At 40.5% G+C, this 14,726-nt stretch overlaps 1 protein-coding gene across 1 annotated transcript; it reads left to right on the forward strand.

Moving 5' to 3' along the window:
• Nucleotides 1–3,174: 3,174 nt before the first annotated feature.
• On the forward strand, nucleotides 3,175–7,915 carry LOC133987439 (keratin, type II cytoskeletal 8-like). The gene is made up of 9 exons (XM_062426808.1): nucleotides 3,175–4,540; nucleotides 6,016–6,224; nucleotides 6,331–6,391; nucleotides 6,487–6,582; nucleotides 6,690–6,854; nucleotides 6,980–7,105; nucleotides 7,221–7,441; nucleotides 7,538–7,578; nucleotides 7,701–7,915. Exons 1-9 carry the CDS (start codon nucleotides 4,031–4,033, stop codon nucleotides 7,913–7,915), a joined length of 1,644 nt encoding a protein of 547 aa, XP_062282792.1. The 5' UTR covers nucleotides 3,175–4,030.
• The last annotated feature ends 6,811 nt before the right edge of the window (nucleotides 7,916–14,726 follow it).

Here is a 14,726-nt window from a genome sequence, read left to right on the forward strand (position 1 = left end):
GATGCATTTTTCTACACATGAGCGGCCTGAAATGTCTGCTTCTGCTGCAGAATTGAATCCATGACTTTGCAGGTTATGCATGCATTTAAAAGACTGTATGACTAACTGTGCTTCCATTCATCTGTCATAACAATCCACTGTGGATTGGGCTGAGCATCTGAATACTATGGACAGGTTTTGGTTTTTTGGGTAATATTCAGCTAAACAACACGTCTGAAAATGACTAAAAATAGGAGTCTGAAATAATCGCGATAAACGATATTATTGTCATTTGAAGATCATTTTATACCACTGATATAATGATAATATAACAGCATAATAATGCAAAGGGGGCAAGGGGTGGGATTAGAGAGTGGGTGCAATGCTTCTGTAAAAACACAGACTGCCATTATGTGCAGAGTTATTTACCTTTAATTCCATATAAGCAGCACCGCTCGCTTCTGCAGTCTCCACTCAGGACGTACACAGTGAGGAATGGAGGACACTACTTGCTTAGCCAATGTGACATGAATAGCCTCTTAGCTGCTAAAGTGAGGTGTCCATTTATCATACAATAAGTCGATATATAGACATGATGTTGTTGATAATTACATTATTGTACGATAAGCTGATAACGTAATTATTGTGACAGGCCTATCCGGGTATGACAATGTCTGTCTGCTGGTCAGTCGTCAGTAATATCAAAACTATTGGATTTTTTTGTGTGTTCGGAATGACTCAACCCAACAGGCACAAACTCAGATTCTGTGCATGGTTTAATTTCACCAGACATATTGGAGTCATGTTCTGACATCACAGTGCACAAAAAGCTTACATGTGTTTTGTTTAATCAGCCATTCATAGTCAGCTGATCAGGAGTTGTATCATTATTGTTGAACATTACCAATGCACCTCCCATGCCTAAGCACATGACCTAAAATATTTAATTTCCTTGGCCCAAAATACCCTAGTAAAATCATTTGAAACATGTTACAGCAGCATGATACTTTACTAGTATTAAATAACATTATTTAAGACAAACGCTAATACCTAACTGGCATTAGAAAATAGCAACAATGCCATGACAAATCAACTGATCCTCCTTTAATTACGCTTTCTTCTTCTGTCAGCAGTTACTCTTGCCAAGTTTCAGTAGAGTAAACTCCCACCCTTACGATTGGTTCTCACAGAGAAAATGAGCTTGTGAACATTCCTCTACATGTGCTGACTAGAACACCTAAAATGTCACCCGTCATATCATATAAGATCAAAAAAAAACTTGTAGCGGACATGTAGGTGCCACTACCTGAATGAAAGGTGAAAAGCCTTCATTATATAATCACGTCTCCTGCTGAAATGTCATGATATTTAATATAATGACTGTCGGTTACTTTCAAAAGGTCATGAATGTAACAGGGGATGATTTAATGACATGTGAAGTATGTTTGTTTTTGTGGCAATGGTTTGTTCATAATAAGGTTACTATAAACCAGCATGCATGAATCATGTCCTAATAACCCTGCCTGCATTTTACAACCACTAACACCCTTCTGATTTCCCTGAAATCCTGACCTGCAATCTGTAAGGATTTTTGGTGTGTGTGTGGGTGTGTGAGATCACTTTGTGTGTATCTATGATACACAGTTTTTATTTGTACACTGGTGTAATGTATCCTCTGACCTAAATGTCTCATTTCAACTATATCTTATGAATTAATATTTAAGTTATCAGTTATTTTATTGTCTTTCAAACCTGACTACAAAGCATATTCTGCAAAATTCAGCCAAATGGCTCCCGAAGCCAGCTACACTTTCAGTAGCACTTTTCAATGGATGTGAATGAGCGAAATCAACAGTTGCTAGCAGATTGCTGGAGCATTACTGGAGGCCCAATCTGGAATAGCAACAAAATATGTGTGTAGATAGGACTTCCTTTAGGACCTTCTTCCTGTTTTCACATTCTAGATTAATTAGGAGTGAACACTCTTATGTGGATGTTCTTTAGTTCTTTAGTGATGCATTTTGATTTGCTTTCATTTTTTCATGTCGGTAAAGAAACCAAACTGAGCACTGATTTTGACCGGAGCAAAGAAATGATTGTAAACTCCCTTAGTTTTGTTGATTGGGTCAATGCTCAATCTCAGTGCATGGCATCTCAAAGCATGGCAGTGGCATGCAACAATCTTCTATAGAAACCATGCTTTAGTAGCTGTATATTGTAGGGAAAACATCTACAGAAGCACATGCAAGCAATGTTAACAGTAAAAACTTTGCAGATATGAACACATTTTATGATATATGTTCCCCCTAAAACATATTTTACTCATGTAACATTGCAGGAACAAACAGTATATGTTGCATATAACCGCAGTTCTTAGACAAGAGAAAGTTGGATAAGAGAGTGAAGCACTGGTATTTTCTTTAGGGGTGTGACTCACTAGTTGCCCTACAGCTTATTAAGAGGCTACTACAACGAAACTGGCAGGCCAACACCTATACTGCTGCTGAGATGGGTTTCAACAAGTATCAACAGTTTTAATTCTGTCAGAGTCAGAAATCTGGTCTTTTTTAAACTCCTGAAGTACTGTACATGCAGCTGCAAGCTGACATTTAATGCAGTAGAAAAACCACATTGTAAATTTCCATTGTAACGTTTCAACATTTAAAGAAGTTCACCATATTCACCATATTCCACTGAATTTAAAAAATAATAGTGAACCTTAGTGATGATAGCAAACTGGCAGAAGGTATACAGTGATGCGAGTGACGAGGACATTATTAGCAGCACCCTCGAGCACCCACGAGCTGCAGGCCTGAACGCATAAATAACACGGTGGTGGAATTAAATAACTTGAGGCTTATATCTACTTCAAATGAATGTGTTTTTTTAGTATTTGAAGAAAAAGTTTTCATTCCACTCAACATACAGTTTTAGACATGTTCTCTGTGTGGGAGTGTCAGTACTTTGCTGCCTGCAAAAGCCTGGTCCCTCCGGAGGACTACCAAGTCTCTTACTCTTTATATTCCTACTAGATCTAGAACAGCTTTTACTGTTATCCCATCAAATAACAAAATCAACACTCCAACTTCCTTTTATTTTATTTTTATTAGTCACATGTGTCTCCTCTCCTCATGCACCATCTATTTGTCAGCATAAATCTGCAAAAATGATGCTGGATGATTCTGCAAAAAAAAACCCAGATTACATTCTCTAAGAAATTAGAAATGTCCGCATTAATGGTCAATGGTTAAATGCCTCTGCCCTCTAACTGGTTGGGTCACAATATGGTTAAAGGGTAAGTTCACTAAATTACAAAAACTTTTCCAAAGTTCCAAGAGAATATGCAGAACGTATGACGACCCCCCCCCCATCCCTTTGACCCTGGATTTGAAAAGTAGAATAGCATGCCTAAGTAGCACAAAAAGGATACTTTTAGAGCATGACAATTTAAATATGGATAGTTACTGTGCACCAGACTTATACTCACACACATGCATTTAAACATAAGCTTTAAAAATATCTGATCAAACTGTGTTCAGCATGTCCAGTGATAAAGACTGATTTAATCTTTTCTTGATGCTTAACATGTTTTACATTTTAAAGTTTTCACACTTCATTTATCTTGCATGTGTGAGTTCCCCAGCTATTGAAGTAAAAATGTCTTTGATAACATATCTGTCCTTCCCTTTCACCCTGCGGCTCTGATGCCATTCCTCTGCGAGCACCTGGGTGTGTCAGGGCCCGATCACCTTACAGGGGTAGCACTGTTAACAGTCTGACAGGTTGAGCTGCTCCGAGTCAATCTACCTGCCTGCAAATGCACTTTTCAGGATCCAGGTAATTGGATGAGGCTGGAGGTGGAGGTGCAGAGGAGGTGGAGCTTAGAGATGCCTCCTCCCCACTTGAAGGCACATAAAAACCCATCACGGACTAGTAGAAGGTACTTAGAGGGAACTGACTCACCTCTTAGTGGTCTCCACTGCTCTGCGAAACCTCTATCTCTCTGCTCCCCTTTCTCTCTGTGTACCTTTTTGTAGACACTAAAGCAACCATGTCTACCAGATCCATGAGCGTGAAAACCACCAGGTCCAGCTACAGCTCTGGCGGCGGTGGCGGCAGTGGTTTCAGCAGCAGCGGCGGCTTCAGCAGTGGTGGTGGCGGCTTCAGCAGTGGTGGCAGCCGTATGTCAATGGGAGGTGGAGGTGGAGGTGGAGGATTTTCCTCAAGATCTGCTGTTACACTGAGACCATCCTACTCTGTAGCATCATCCAGCGTTGGAGGTGGAATGATGAGGTCAAGCATGGGTGGTTTCGGTGGTGGTTTCGGTGGCGGTGCCGGCGGTGGTGGTGGTTTCAGCTCCTCCAGCTACAGCATGGGAGGTGGTTTTGGCATGGGTGGTGGCGGAGGCGCCATGATTCCCCAAATCACAAATGTCCAGGTCAACCAGAGCCTGCTGACCCCCATGAACATTTCCATCGACCCCACCATCCAGACTGTCCGTACCCAGGAGAAAGAACAGATCAAAACCCTGAACAACCGCTTCGCCAGCTTCATTGACAAGGTAAGAGGCAATCTTCTGTCTTAAGCTGATGTCCCAAACCATTGTAAAAGAAAATCTTGTCTACGATCATAAATTGACATGCCATGTACTCTGTTCCAATCCACAATGTTTTGTAAATTTGGTCTAAAAACATTTGGTCATACAATAGATGATGACATGAATGAGTTAATTGTTTTTTGCAAAATTGAATAGCTGCAACTGGCCACCTGGGCTCATTAAATATTACACAGCAGCTGATCCAGACTTAGCCTTGTTAAACTGACACAACCAATACTACCAAGTATAATATTCTTAGTAGCCTATGACTATAATCTATTCAGTCTTTTTGGATGCGACATGTCTTAGCTGCAGTATAGGCACTTTACTTCTAAAGCAATGTTCTCAAAGCCAAACAGTGCATCCTTTACATTACACTAAACTTAACCATAACTGGCCCCTTGCCATCTGTCTCTGTAGTGAGAGGCAGGAAACACTAGAGTGGCCATATCCAATGACTGATGGCTCTCTGTGTGAGGGGAAGAAGGGATCAGGTTATCACTGATTCCCATGGCAGCAAGGACTCGTAGGCCTTATATGGTGCAAGGGATGCCTTGCAATACACTGCATGATAATTACAATTTAAGCTTGAAGTTTGAAGTAGTCTTTCAAAAGTCTTTGCATGAACTTTTGTCATATATTCCGTACGATTAGGGAGAATGCAATAATAGTTTTTTTTTTTTCATTCTTACTCACTTTCATGTATAATTAAAGACCTCACACAGAAGATGAGGCACCTTGATCCACCCATGCACAAATAAAAAAAACAGGTTAACCACACCCTGCTTACTTAGTTTTTTCTGCGGTGTGTACACACCACACCTTGAACTGGTCCCAGTGTGTACTCCTTACTACAGTGAAACATATATTTTTTAAATTTTAATTGTAATCATTTTAATGATTTAAATGTTTAATTTTATATTTATATCAAATTGAATTGCCTTAAAAAGGAAATTTACATACACACCCAGAATGAAGGGATGGGCTAAAACCCTCTTGGCAGAGCACTTCCAATACATTTTCTGTGTGTTTGGAAAAAAGTGTTCAAGCATGCTTCTCCGAGATAACTGGATCACTAGAGCTCACTATACTGTGCAGGGACTCCAAAGCGGATTGAGTGCCCTGCATTTTCATGCAGCTGCAAATATTAGTGCGTACAAACACTTTTTGTGTGGGTCGATGGATCACCTGAGGAAAGTTAAACAAAGAAGACAAACATCTTTGTTAGAGTGAGTGTGCCAAATCATGAAGAGGAGACAGTAAATATAATAACCGTCTTTAAATTGTATTTAACTGAAAGTGATCAACCACACAAATCTAAATATCTGCCTTATTCCCATTATGTTACGTAGTCCTGTTGACACATCATTCAGACACTCATATTTACCTTTCCTGAGCTGACAGTGGATCTAAACTTGACAAATAATGTCTCCTTTTAGGTCCGCTTCCTGGAGCAGCAGAACAAAATGCTTGAGACCAAGTGGAGCCTCCTGCAGGACCAGACCGTCACCCGCTCCAACATCGATGGCATGTTCGAGGCCTACATCAGCAACCTGCGCAGACAGCTCGATGGGCTCGGCAACGAGAAGGTCAAGCTGGAGGGAGAGCTGAAGAACATGCAGATCCTTGTGGAGGACTTCAAGAACAAGTGAGTTCAAACCAGCAGAAGAAACCAAGTGTCTGTGAAGAATGCTGTAGTTGCTGCCCACAGTTGTTTTCTATCAGCTAATTTCTGTTCTTACTGTTTGTTTCAGATATGAAGACGAAATCAACAAGCGCGCCAGCGTGGAAAATGAGTTTGTTCTCCTGAAGAAGGTAAGTCAATCTCACTCCGCCATGCCATTAGCAACAGTTAAATGAGTTACTGCTTGGCATCCGATCTAACCTACTTTCTTCTTCTCTACCTACAGGATGTGGATGGTGCCTACATGAGCAAGGTTGAGCTGGAGGCCAGAGTTGATGCCCTTCAGGATGAGATCAACTTCCTCAGAGCTGTCTATGAGGCTGTAAGAAAAATATGAATGATCTGCATTAAGATGGAGGGCACAGATAAAAGAATAGAGACAGAGATTTTGTGCTGCCCTTATTCATCATTCTTATACCTCCATTTCAGGAACTGCGTGAGCTCCAGGGACAGATCAAGGACACCACAGCTATTGTGGAGATGGACAACAGCCGCGGCCTGGACATGGACGCCATCGTGGCCGAAGTCAAGGCTCAGTACGAAGATATCGCCAACCGCAGCCGTGCCGATGCTGAGTCATGGTATCAGCAGAAGGTAGGTTGAAAGAGAAAGTCATCTCACCAGCCCGATATAAAAATAAAAAAAACACCTTGTGATTAGAAATACTGGGAACAGTATGGAATCAATAATAATGGTTATTTTTAATGTTATCCCCACAGTACCAGGAGATGCAGTCCTCTGCCGGTCAGTACGGAGATGACCTTCGCAACACCAAGTCTGAGATCGCTGAGCTCAACCGCATGATCAGCCGCCTCCAGAACGAGATTGAGGCAGTCAAGGGACAGGTAAGCTTTTACACTCAAGTGCACAAAAGGTTTTAAATGATATTAGTTTCCTGAACATATTATGTTTGAAACTAGTATCACATCTAAATCGTTTGCTATCTTTCCAACCTCTCAGCGTGTCAGCCTGGAAGCCCAGATTGCTGAGGCTGAGGAGCGTGGTGAGATCGCAGTGAGGGACGCCAAGGGCCGCATTAAGGACCTGGAAGATGCCCTCCAGAGAGCCAAGCAGGACATGGCCCGCCAGGTGCGCGAGTACCAGGAGCTTATGAACGTCAAGCTGGCTCTGGACATTGAGATTGCTACCTACAAGAAGCTTCTGGAAGGAGAGGAGTCCAGGTAAAAGTCTTAGTCACTTTGAACTCATCTGAAACACAGAGAGAATGAAAGAGAGAGTGCATTGCTTAAATATCTCATTTTTGTACCTTTCTACAGGATTGCAGCTGGTGGTGCATCCGCAACAGTCCACGTACAGAGCTCAACCTCCAGCTACGGTATGTATTGACATACAGTATCAAGAACTAAAATTGAGCAATTCATCATTTCATTTAAAAATTTAAAGAAAATCCATCTAAAAATATCTTATTCTCATCTCCAGGTGGCTCCTCAGGAGGTGGTGGCGGCGGCGGCTACGGTCTTTCCATGGGCGGCGGCGGCGGCGGCGGCATGGGCATGGGCGGCGGCATGAGCATGGGCATGTCCGGCGGTGGATATGGCATGAGCAGCATGAGCATGGGCGGTGGCGGCGGCGGCATGATGTCTGGCGGTGGCTCCAGAATGAGCAGCAGCAGCTCCAGCTTCCGTCGTTATTAAACACAGCAGTCGTCTTTCTCTCCATTCACCCTCTTTCTCCCCCTCAATCCCCCAGACAACCATTCATAATAGCTTCCGTCAACCCTGCAGACATACAACAGCCTCAGAAGGGGTTACATCAAAATACAAGCAGAGGCAGAGATTATTAGACCAACAACAGTGAGCAGCAGAGATTTGAGTCAGTTCACTCTTTCTTTAGTCAGTCAGCCTGGCTGTCTTTTGGTTGCTGGATATGCTGTCGTGTAGACTAGAGGATACTTGTAGTATCATGACAGAGAATCCTTACAAGGCAACTCTTATTGCTCACAAAATGACAACAGCAGTTCTCAGATTAGCACAGGAGGAGGTCAGGATTTTACATGGCAGACACCAATATAGTGCCATACTTGAAACTCCTCTTTTTTGCAATGTCTCTACTGCTGTCTCACATCTGTCAATATGCATTTTTGACATCACCAAAAGCAGCCACATAAAACACTTTTATAGTTGAGTTTTTGGGATCCACTTTTTCTTCTCCTGTTCTGAGAGAAAACTATCTCTCCACTACAGTATGCAAACGGTGTTTTGATCCTGCTTTACTTCTATTTTCACTCTGACTAAAAACAACACATGGATAAGGCTGGCTGACTGGCACAACCGGATTTATTGTAACTGAATGTGTAACATCTAAATGGCTGGAATAAATCTGAGTTCATAATCATATTCATTTTGTCTTTTGTGATTTTTGGTGTACTGTACCTTTTGAACAATACAAATGATTTAGGTTTATAGTTGACTGTTTACAAAGCCCCGCCACACTTAGTTACTGTTGCTATGGCTGTCAAGTTTTCCAGTCTAGCACAGTAGCTACATAGTGAAGGTGGATGGAAAGTTAACATAGAAATTCACAATACATATTTTAACAGTGGGTTTTCGATTTCACACAGAAATAAACATCAGGCTTCTCCAGCTGACTTTTTAAGTGTTTCCAACTGATCCGTTTTAAAATGGGAACCATGTCAAATGGTCTTAAATACATACAATGGCTAGTTTAATTTAATGCTAAAACAACTTAACTGCAACTTACTGTTATATAGGCCTAGATAAGGTATCAATCAATCAAACAAACTTAATTTATATAGCACCTTTCATACAGGTTAATGGAGTTCAAAGTGCTTCACAGTTGCTGATAATAAGACAGAACAAATATAGACCAAGGACATAAAGAAAAGGAACAAAAACAATGAATGAAAACAAAGACCAATTTGAGATTGATATGATGACCCGATAACAGTGAAGGCTGAATGAACATGGCTGTTGAAACTGTATAAGTAATGATTTTTTATTATACATTTCTATTTAGTTTAGACAGACAAAGGTTAAGAAGTGTGTGCTCATTTGTGAAAAATAAACAATATGTGAAGTGAAAGCGGCTTTCTTACAGGCATGGCAGTGTCTGGTTGAGGTATACCTGTATCAGCCACATAGCTTACACTCCTATTATTATTTTGATTAGTCCATTAAACCCCCTAATGTCACTGCTGTAAAAAGAAGAAAATCCCTCTAGATGAAGTTCCTCAAAGGAGCCAAACACACTCTGACGAACAAACCTCCAAACCTAACTGTTGGGAAGGAAACTGACAACAAATCTCAGGTGAAAAAAGTCCTGGTTTGAACTAATGTAACCCGGTTTCATTCATGTTTACATTGACAGATCAGATACTTCTGAGGAAAGACATTTGCTGTGTTAATTAAAACACAGACTGCGAAAGATGAACTTCAACCCACAGCTTCATAAAACAACATTTGATATGCACATCTGTCTTCATCATTCATCACTTCAGCAACAGGTTCTTTAAGGTGAACGAACTGGATTTTTAAAATTCTCAGGAACAAATGCTGACATGGAAACATAAAGTAAATAAAGCAAACTTAAAATATACAAACTGCTGTACAAGCAAAGCTCCAGAAGCACCTTTTACCTGCTCAATTAATTTTCTACACCACATAGCATGTCTGCACCCGCTCAAACGTATCTATGCAACAAGCTAAATCCTGTTTTGTATTGAGCCTCTAATACATAGGCTGATTACTGTGAAGACAGATAGCAAGTCAATCTGGCTGCTGCAAGCTGGTTACGCCAATGGTTGAGGATATTAAAAAGCTGCCACACCTATGACTCATATGTGAAAAGAACGCTGAAAGTGAAGTGGTGAGGTGTTTTTTTATACGGTTGCCAAAAGTGAGAGCAAGGAGGGATGGACGCTACATGTCCCTACAGAGACACGAAAAGGGAGAGATCACAGGAGGATGTAGGAGCTGTGAGGGGGTGTGACACGTTGAAAGGCTTCTGTCTGTCAGGAAGCACAGTCACATAGATGTGAAGAAAGAAGATAAGATAAAAGTTAATTCATGCAAAAGGAAGATGTTTGGTTTACATAATATTACTAGTACAATAACAATGAAAGAATTTTGTAGAAAAACATGTGAAAGTAAGGGCTAAATACAACTGAGCAACTTATGCATGAAGGACAGAAAAGACGCCTGAGCAGAGATAAGTTAAGAATTCTCCACTATACTTTAATGCTTGACGCAGCAACCCAGCTCTGGTTTAGAAAAGGTCAGAGTTCAAAGATATATTTTTCATTTCCAGATGAGATAAGAAAAGGTAAGATAAAGTATGTAGATAAAATTGAACATAAGTAATGTAGTGGTACAAATCTTTTTATACCTAATATACTTACTGAAAATTAACAGGCTTTTGTTTTTCCAAGCATTCAATACAAATTTCGGACTTCACTGGAAGAGAGAAGAGGATATTGTACATCCACAGACTTGCCACTAGAGTGTGCCCTTTCATCCGAACTCTTCATTATTTTACACTGATGGATGCTGAGCACTCAGGAGGACAGCTGTCTGTATGTCACACTTCCTGACAACAGTCACTGTTCTGTGTCCTTTGTAATAACAAATTCTTGGGCTTTAATGTATCAAAACTAAATAACTGATTTTTGATTTTTAGATATAACAAAGTGTATTTGGACAGTTCTTGGGCTACAATTGATGATATTTTAAAAGGAAAGACAAGAAAGCATATCAAGAAAGGACAATGGTGCCAAACAAGCTTAAGAGGCACATGGAAAACAAACATCCCATCCAAGTTGAGAGAAAGCTGGCCTGCTTCAAAATAGCACAGGATGTGAACCAGAGGCAGTAAGACTGTTTGTCTGATGTAGTGTGAGGTTGGATTATGTGAAAGTGTCTGATAAAGTGATGGAGACAAGTTATATGCTACCAGAGATTATTGCAAAGCAGAAGAAACCTCACACAATAGTGGAGACACTCATCCTCACTACTTGCAAAAAATTGCAGGTGTCATGCTGGGTCCAGATGGGTGAAAATACCCTTCTTCTGACGAAAATGGACGTAAAGAAATTACAGATGACAGATAGATGAATTCACTGACATAACTGGAGCTGCCCAACTTCTGGTAAATGTCAGATATGTGGATAGTGACTCTATCAAAGACACTTTTCTGCAAACAAATGGAAATACGTACAACAGTAGAAGAAATAGTCAGGGTGACTGATAAATAGGGATGCTCGATATTGGCTTTTCTGCCGATATCCAAATTTGTCCAACTCTTAATTTCGGATACCGATATCACCGGATACCGATAAATGCAGGCTTTTTTACACCAAACTGTTAGGTAACAACATAACATATCTCCTATTGTGGAATTAACACATTATGCCTCATTTTATTGTGATGCCCCACTGGATGCATATACGTAGTAAGGTGACCAGATTTCTGAAATGAAAATCGGGGACATTTTCAATGCGGCGGTGAAAAATCATTAAATATTATCATTATGAAATAAAAAATGGGGACAAGTACTTTTTCATGTATTTTAACCATTTTTTATTACACAAAAGGACCTGGTTAATAAATCAAAATATCAGCACCCACAAATATCATGTATCAGTAGCGCACAGCAGTGTCAAAAACACAAATGTAGAATACTTTAGAAAAAACATCTCTCTTCCAAAGTTAAGTGTCATGTGCAAAGACAGCTGCCAGACCAGTAGCTAGTAAATATCATCAAGATGTAATTAATAATAATTACCAAGTCAAAACATATGAGTATATTAATATTATACATGACTCAGGGCATCAGCTAATCAGATAGTCTGCATTTATAACTACTACAGTCATTAGTTACCCACACAGCCCGACACAAAATACAGAAGTTAGCCTAACACATACAACTATCAACCATTGATTTATTATTAATTAATTAATTATTTTTAACAGAGTCTCATGTTCCTATGCCTACAGGAAAATCATATGTTACCAAAGCAGTCTTCCACCTCCCCCTCTTCCAAAACAGGGCCACATACAATGTCATCACCTGGTAATCTCATGCTAACGTTAACGTTACAGCGTCACTAATGACAGATATGAAAACATTGTCATAATGTTGACGTTCACTGACTTTTATAACGTTACGTTGGGTCTTCAATTCAGATAAACAACTTATTTTAACGTTACATCACTTCTCACACACACACACACACACACACACACACACACACACACACACACACACACACACACACACACACACACACACACACACACACACACACACACACACACACAGCCAAGTCTACTGCCAATTCACACAAAATAAATAAGTTCATACACAACATACCATTTATGACCGCTGGTCTTCTTTTCTTTCCTTTTTGCCGCCTCTAGATTGTTGTTGTTGACGCTGCCGCGTCTGGTCGTACGTCCTGATAACGTCTGTACGTCATACGACGTCTTCTCTGGCGATGGGTTAAATGGCTACCGTAATAACTGGTGTTTGAGTCTGCGCGCATTTTTCATCCATTCAGTGTCAAAATCGGCAGCTTTGACCGGGGACAGGTCACCCTAAACGGGGACTGTCCCCGGAAATCGGGGACGTCTGGTCACCCTAATACGTAGGTACCGATTTACTCAAAGTATCAGAATTGTACAGTTTATGTGCTATAGAATAATGGTCTGAAACAAAAACTTATCTTACGTTTTTGTTGTTTGTTTAACTGTCTGACATAATGTTTGCCAGGCTTTATACCTGCAAAGCTATTCCCTTCGGCCCGTAGACTGCTTCGGCCCCAAACATTTCCTGGGTGGGGCTTGAGGTTGACTCGGTGCTGATTGGGTATACTCAAAGCGAGATGTGGCGTCAACAGAATGCGCCAAAATAAGCGGCATTTTTAAAAACACAGCAAAAGAACATTAGTAGAAAGCGTCTACACCGCCGGAAAAAAAGTTTATAACGTCCACCGCCATGTACACAAACACACAAACCAGAAACACGGCAACCACCTCAGCTCCTTCCATGTTTACCTCCTCATTGTCGTTTTCTTTGTTATGTTTTCAGCGAGTCGCCTCTGTGACGTCACGGTCAGAGTCCGGTGTCTGTAATGGAAACACAACAGCTGAGAGCATAGACAGGGCAGATTATCCGGCTGAGACATGGAGTCAAACCATCTGTCTTTAACTTCCCATCTAATTTACAAAAGGTATGTGTGCCATTTGGCTAAGGAATTCATTCATTCATGTCTATGATAAGCATTTGATATCAACTTAATGACACACTTTTGTAAACTTCTTTTTCTGTCTGCATGGAATAAAGTACAGTACACCTTTCTTCTCTCAACTGTGCACTGAAATGGTAGCTGACCACTAAAGCCTTATCCTCCACACAGAGGTACACCGACTGTTACAGTGGAAAGTCCTGTCCAGTCTTTATGATCTTTGAGAAAAACATGGTGTCATGCTTTGGCTTGGTGGTCATCAACTCAACGAGTTTTCATCCACAGACAAGATTGAAGGGTTCATGGGAAAGTTTGTCCTGTGGCATGAAGCTTTAGAACAGGTCTCCAATAACATGTTCCCACTGGCATCAGCCCCACTCACAGGCAGCCAGGAAGACCACACATTATAAGAGCCACGAGTGGCTGATGTCAAGGATTATGACTGGAGCAGCAGAAAAGTTAATTTTGAGAGAGTGAGAGAGAGAGAGAGAGAGAGAGAGAGAGTGCACTGAGCTTGATTTTTTAGCATTACAATAACTACTTTTTCTTTTCCCTGTTAACTACCTGTGTGAGTTGGTCTCTCTCTCTCTCTCTCTCTCTCTCTCTCTCTCTCTCTCTCTCTCTCTCTCTCTCTCTCTCTCTCTCTCTCTCTCTCTCTCTCTCTCTATATATATATATATATATATATCTCACCCTCTTTCTCTCTCTCTGTCTCACCCTCTTTCTTTCTCTCGCAGGCTCTGGGTGTGTTGCTACTTTTGGCTTGTTTTTTATTGAGCATTGGGCACTACAAATTTGAAGAGCACTGCTCTAAATCACTGAACTTTAATTCAACAGGAGCTTTAAAGAACATACACGCTCACAGAAAATCAAACTCTGTAAGCAAAGTTACAAAACGTAATTAATTATGTACATTTTAATAACTTGTGTTGAGTATATGTAGTATAATTATGTACTACATTAAATATATAAGAAAATTACATGACTGCCTTCAGACATAGTGTTATGTAATCTACTTATCTGTGCTGGATGTAAGAATTTGAGTGTTGGTTATCCCACTCTTAGACTTACTGGTTTTTCATAAGAACACAATCAACCCATCTGTGTCCTCCTCAAAGATAGTATGTTATGATGTAATGCTGCCCCCTAGTGACTACTAGCTAGACTTACATTTTTATCATTTTCAATATAGAAACGTTTATTCTTGGCTAAATATTAATTACATAAGTAACAGTTCTGCTATT

This window comes from Scomber scombrus, chromosome 10 (genome assembly GCF_963691925.1).
Source record: "Scomber scombrus chromosome 10, fScoSco1.1, whole genome shotgun sequence".
Lineage (NCBI taxonomy): Eukaryota > Metazoa > Chordata > Actinopteri > Scombriformes > Scombridae > Scomber > Scomber scombrus.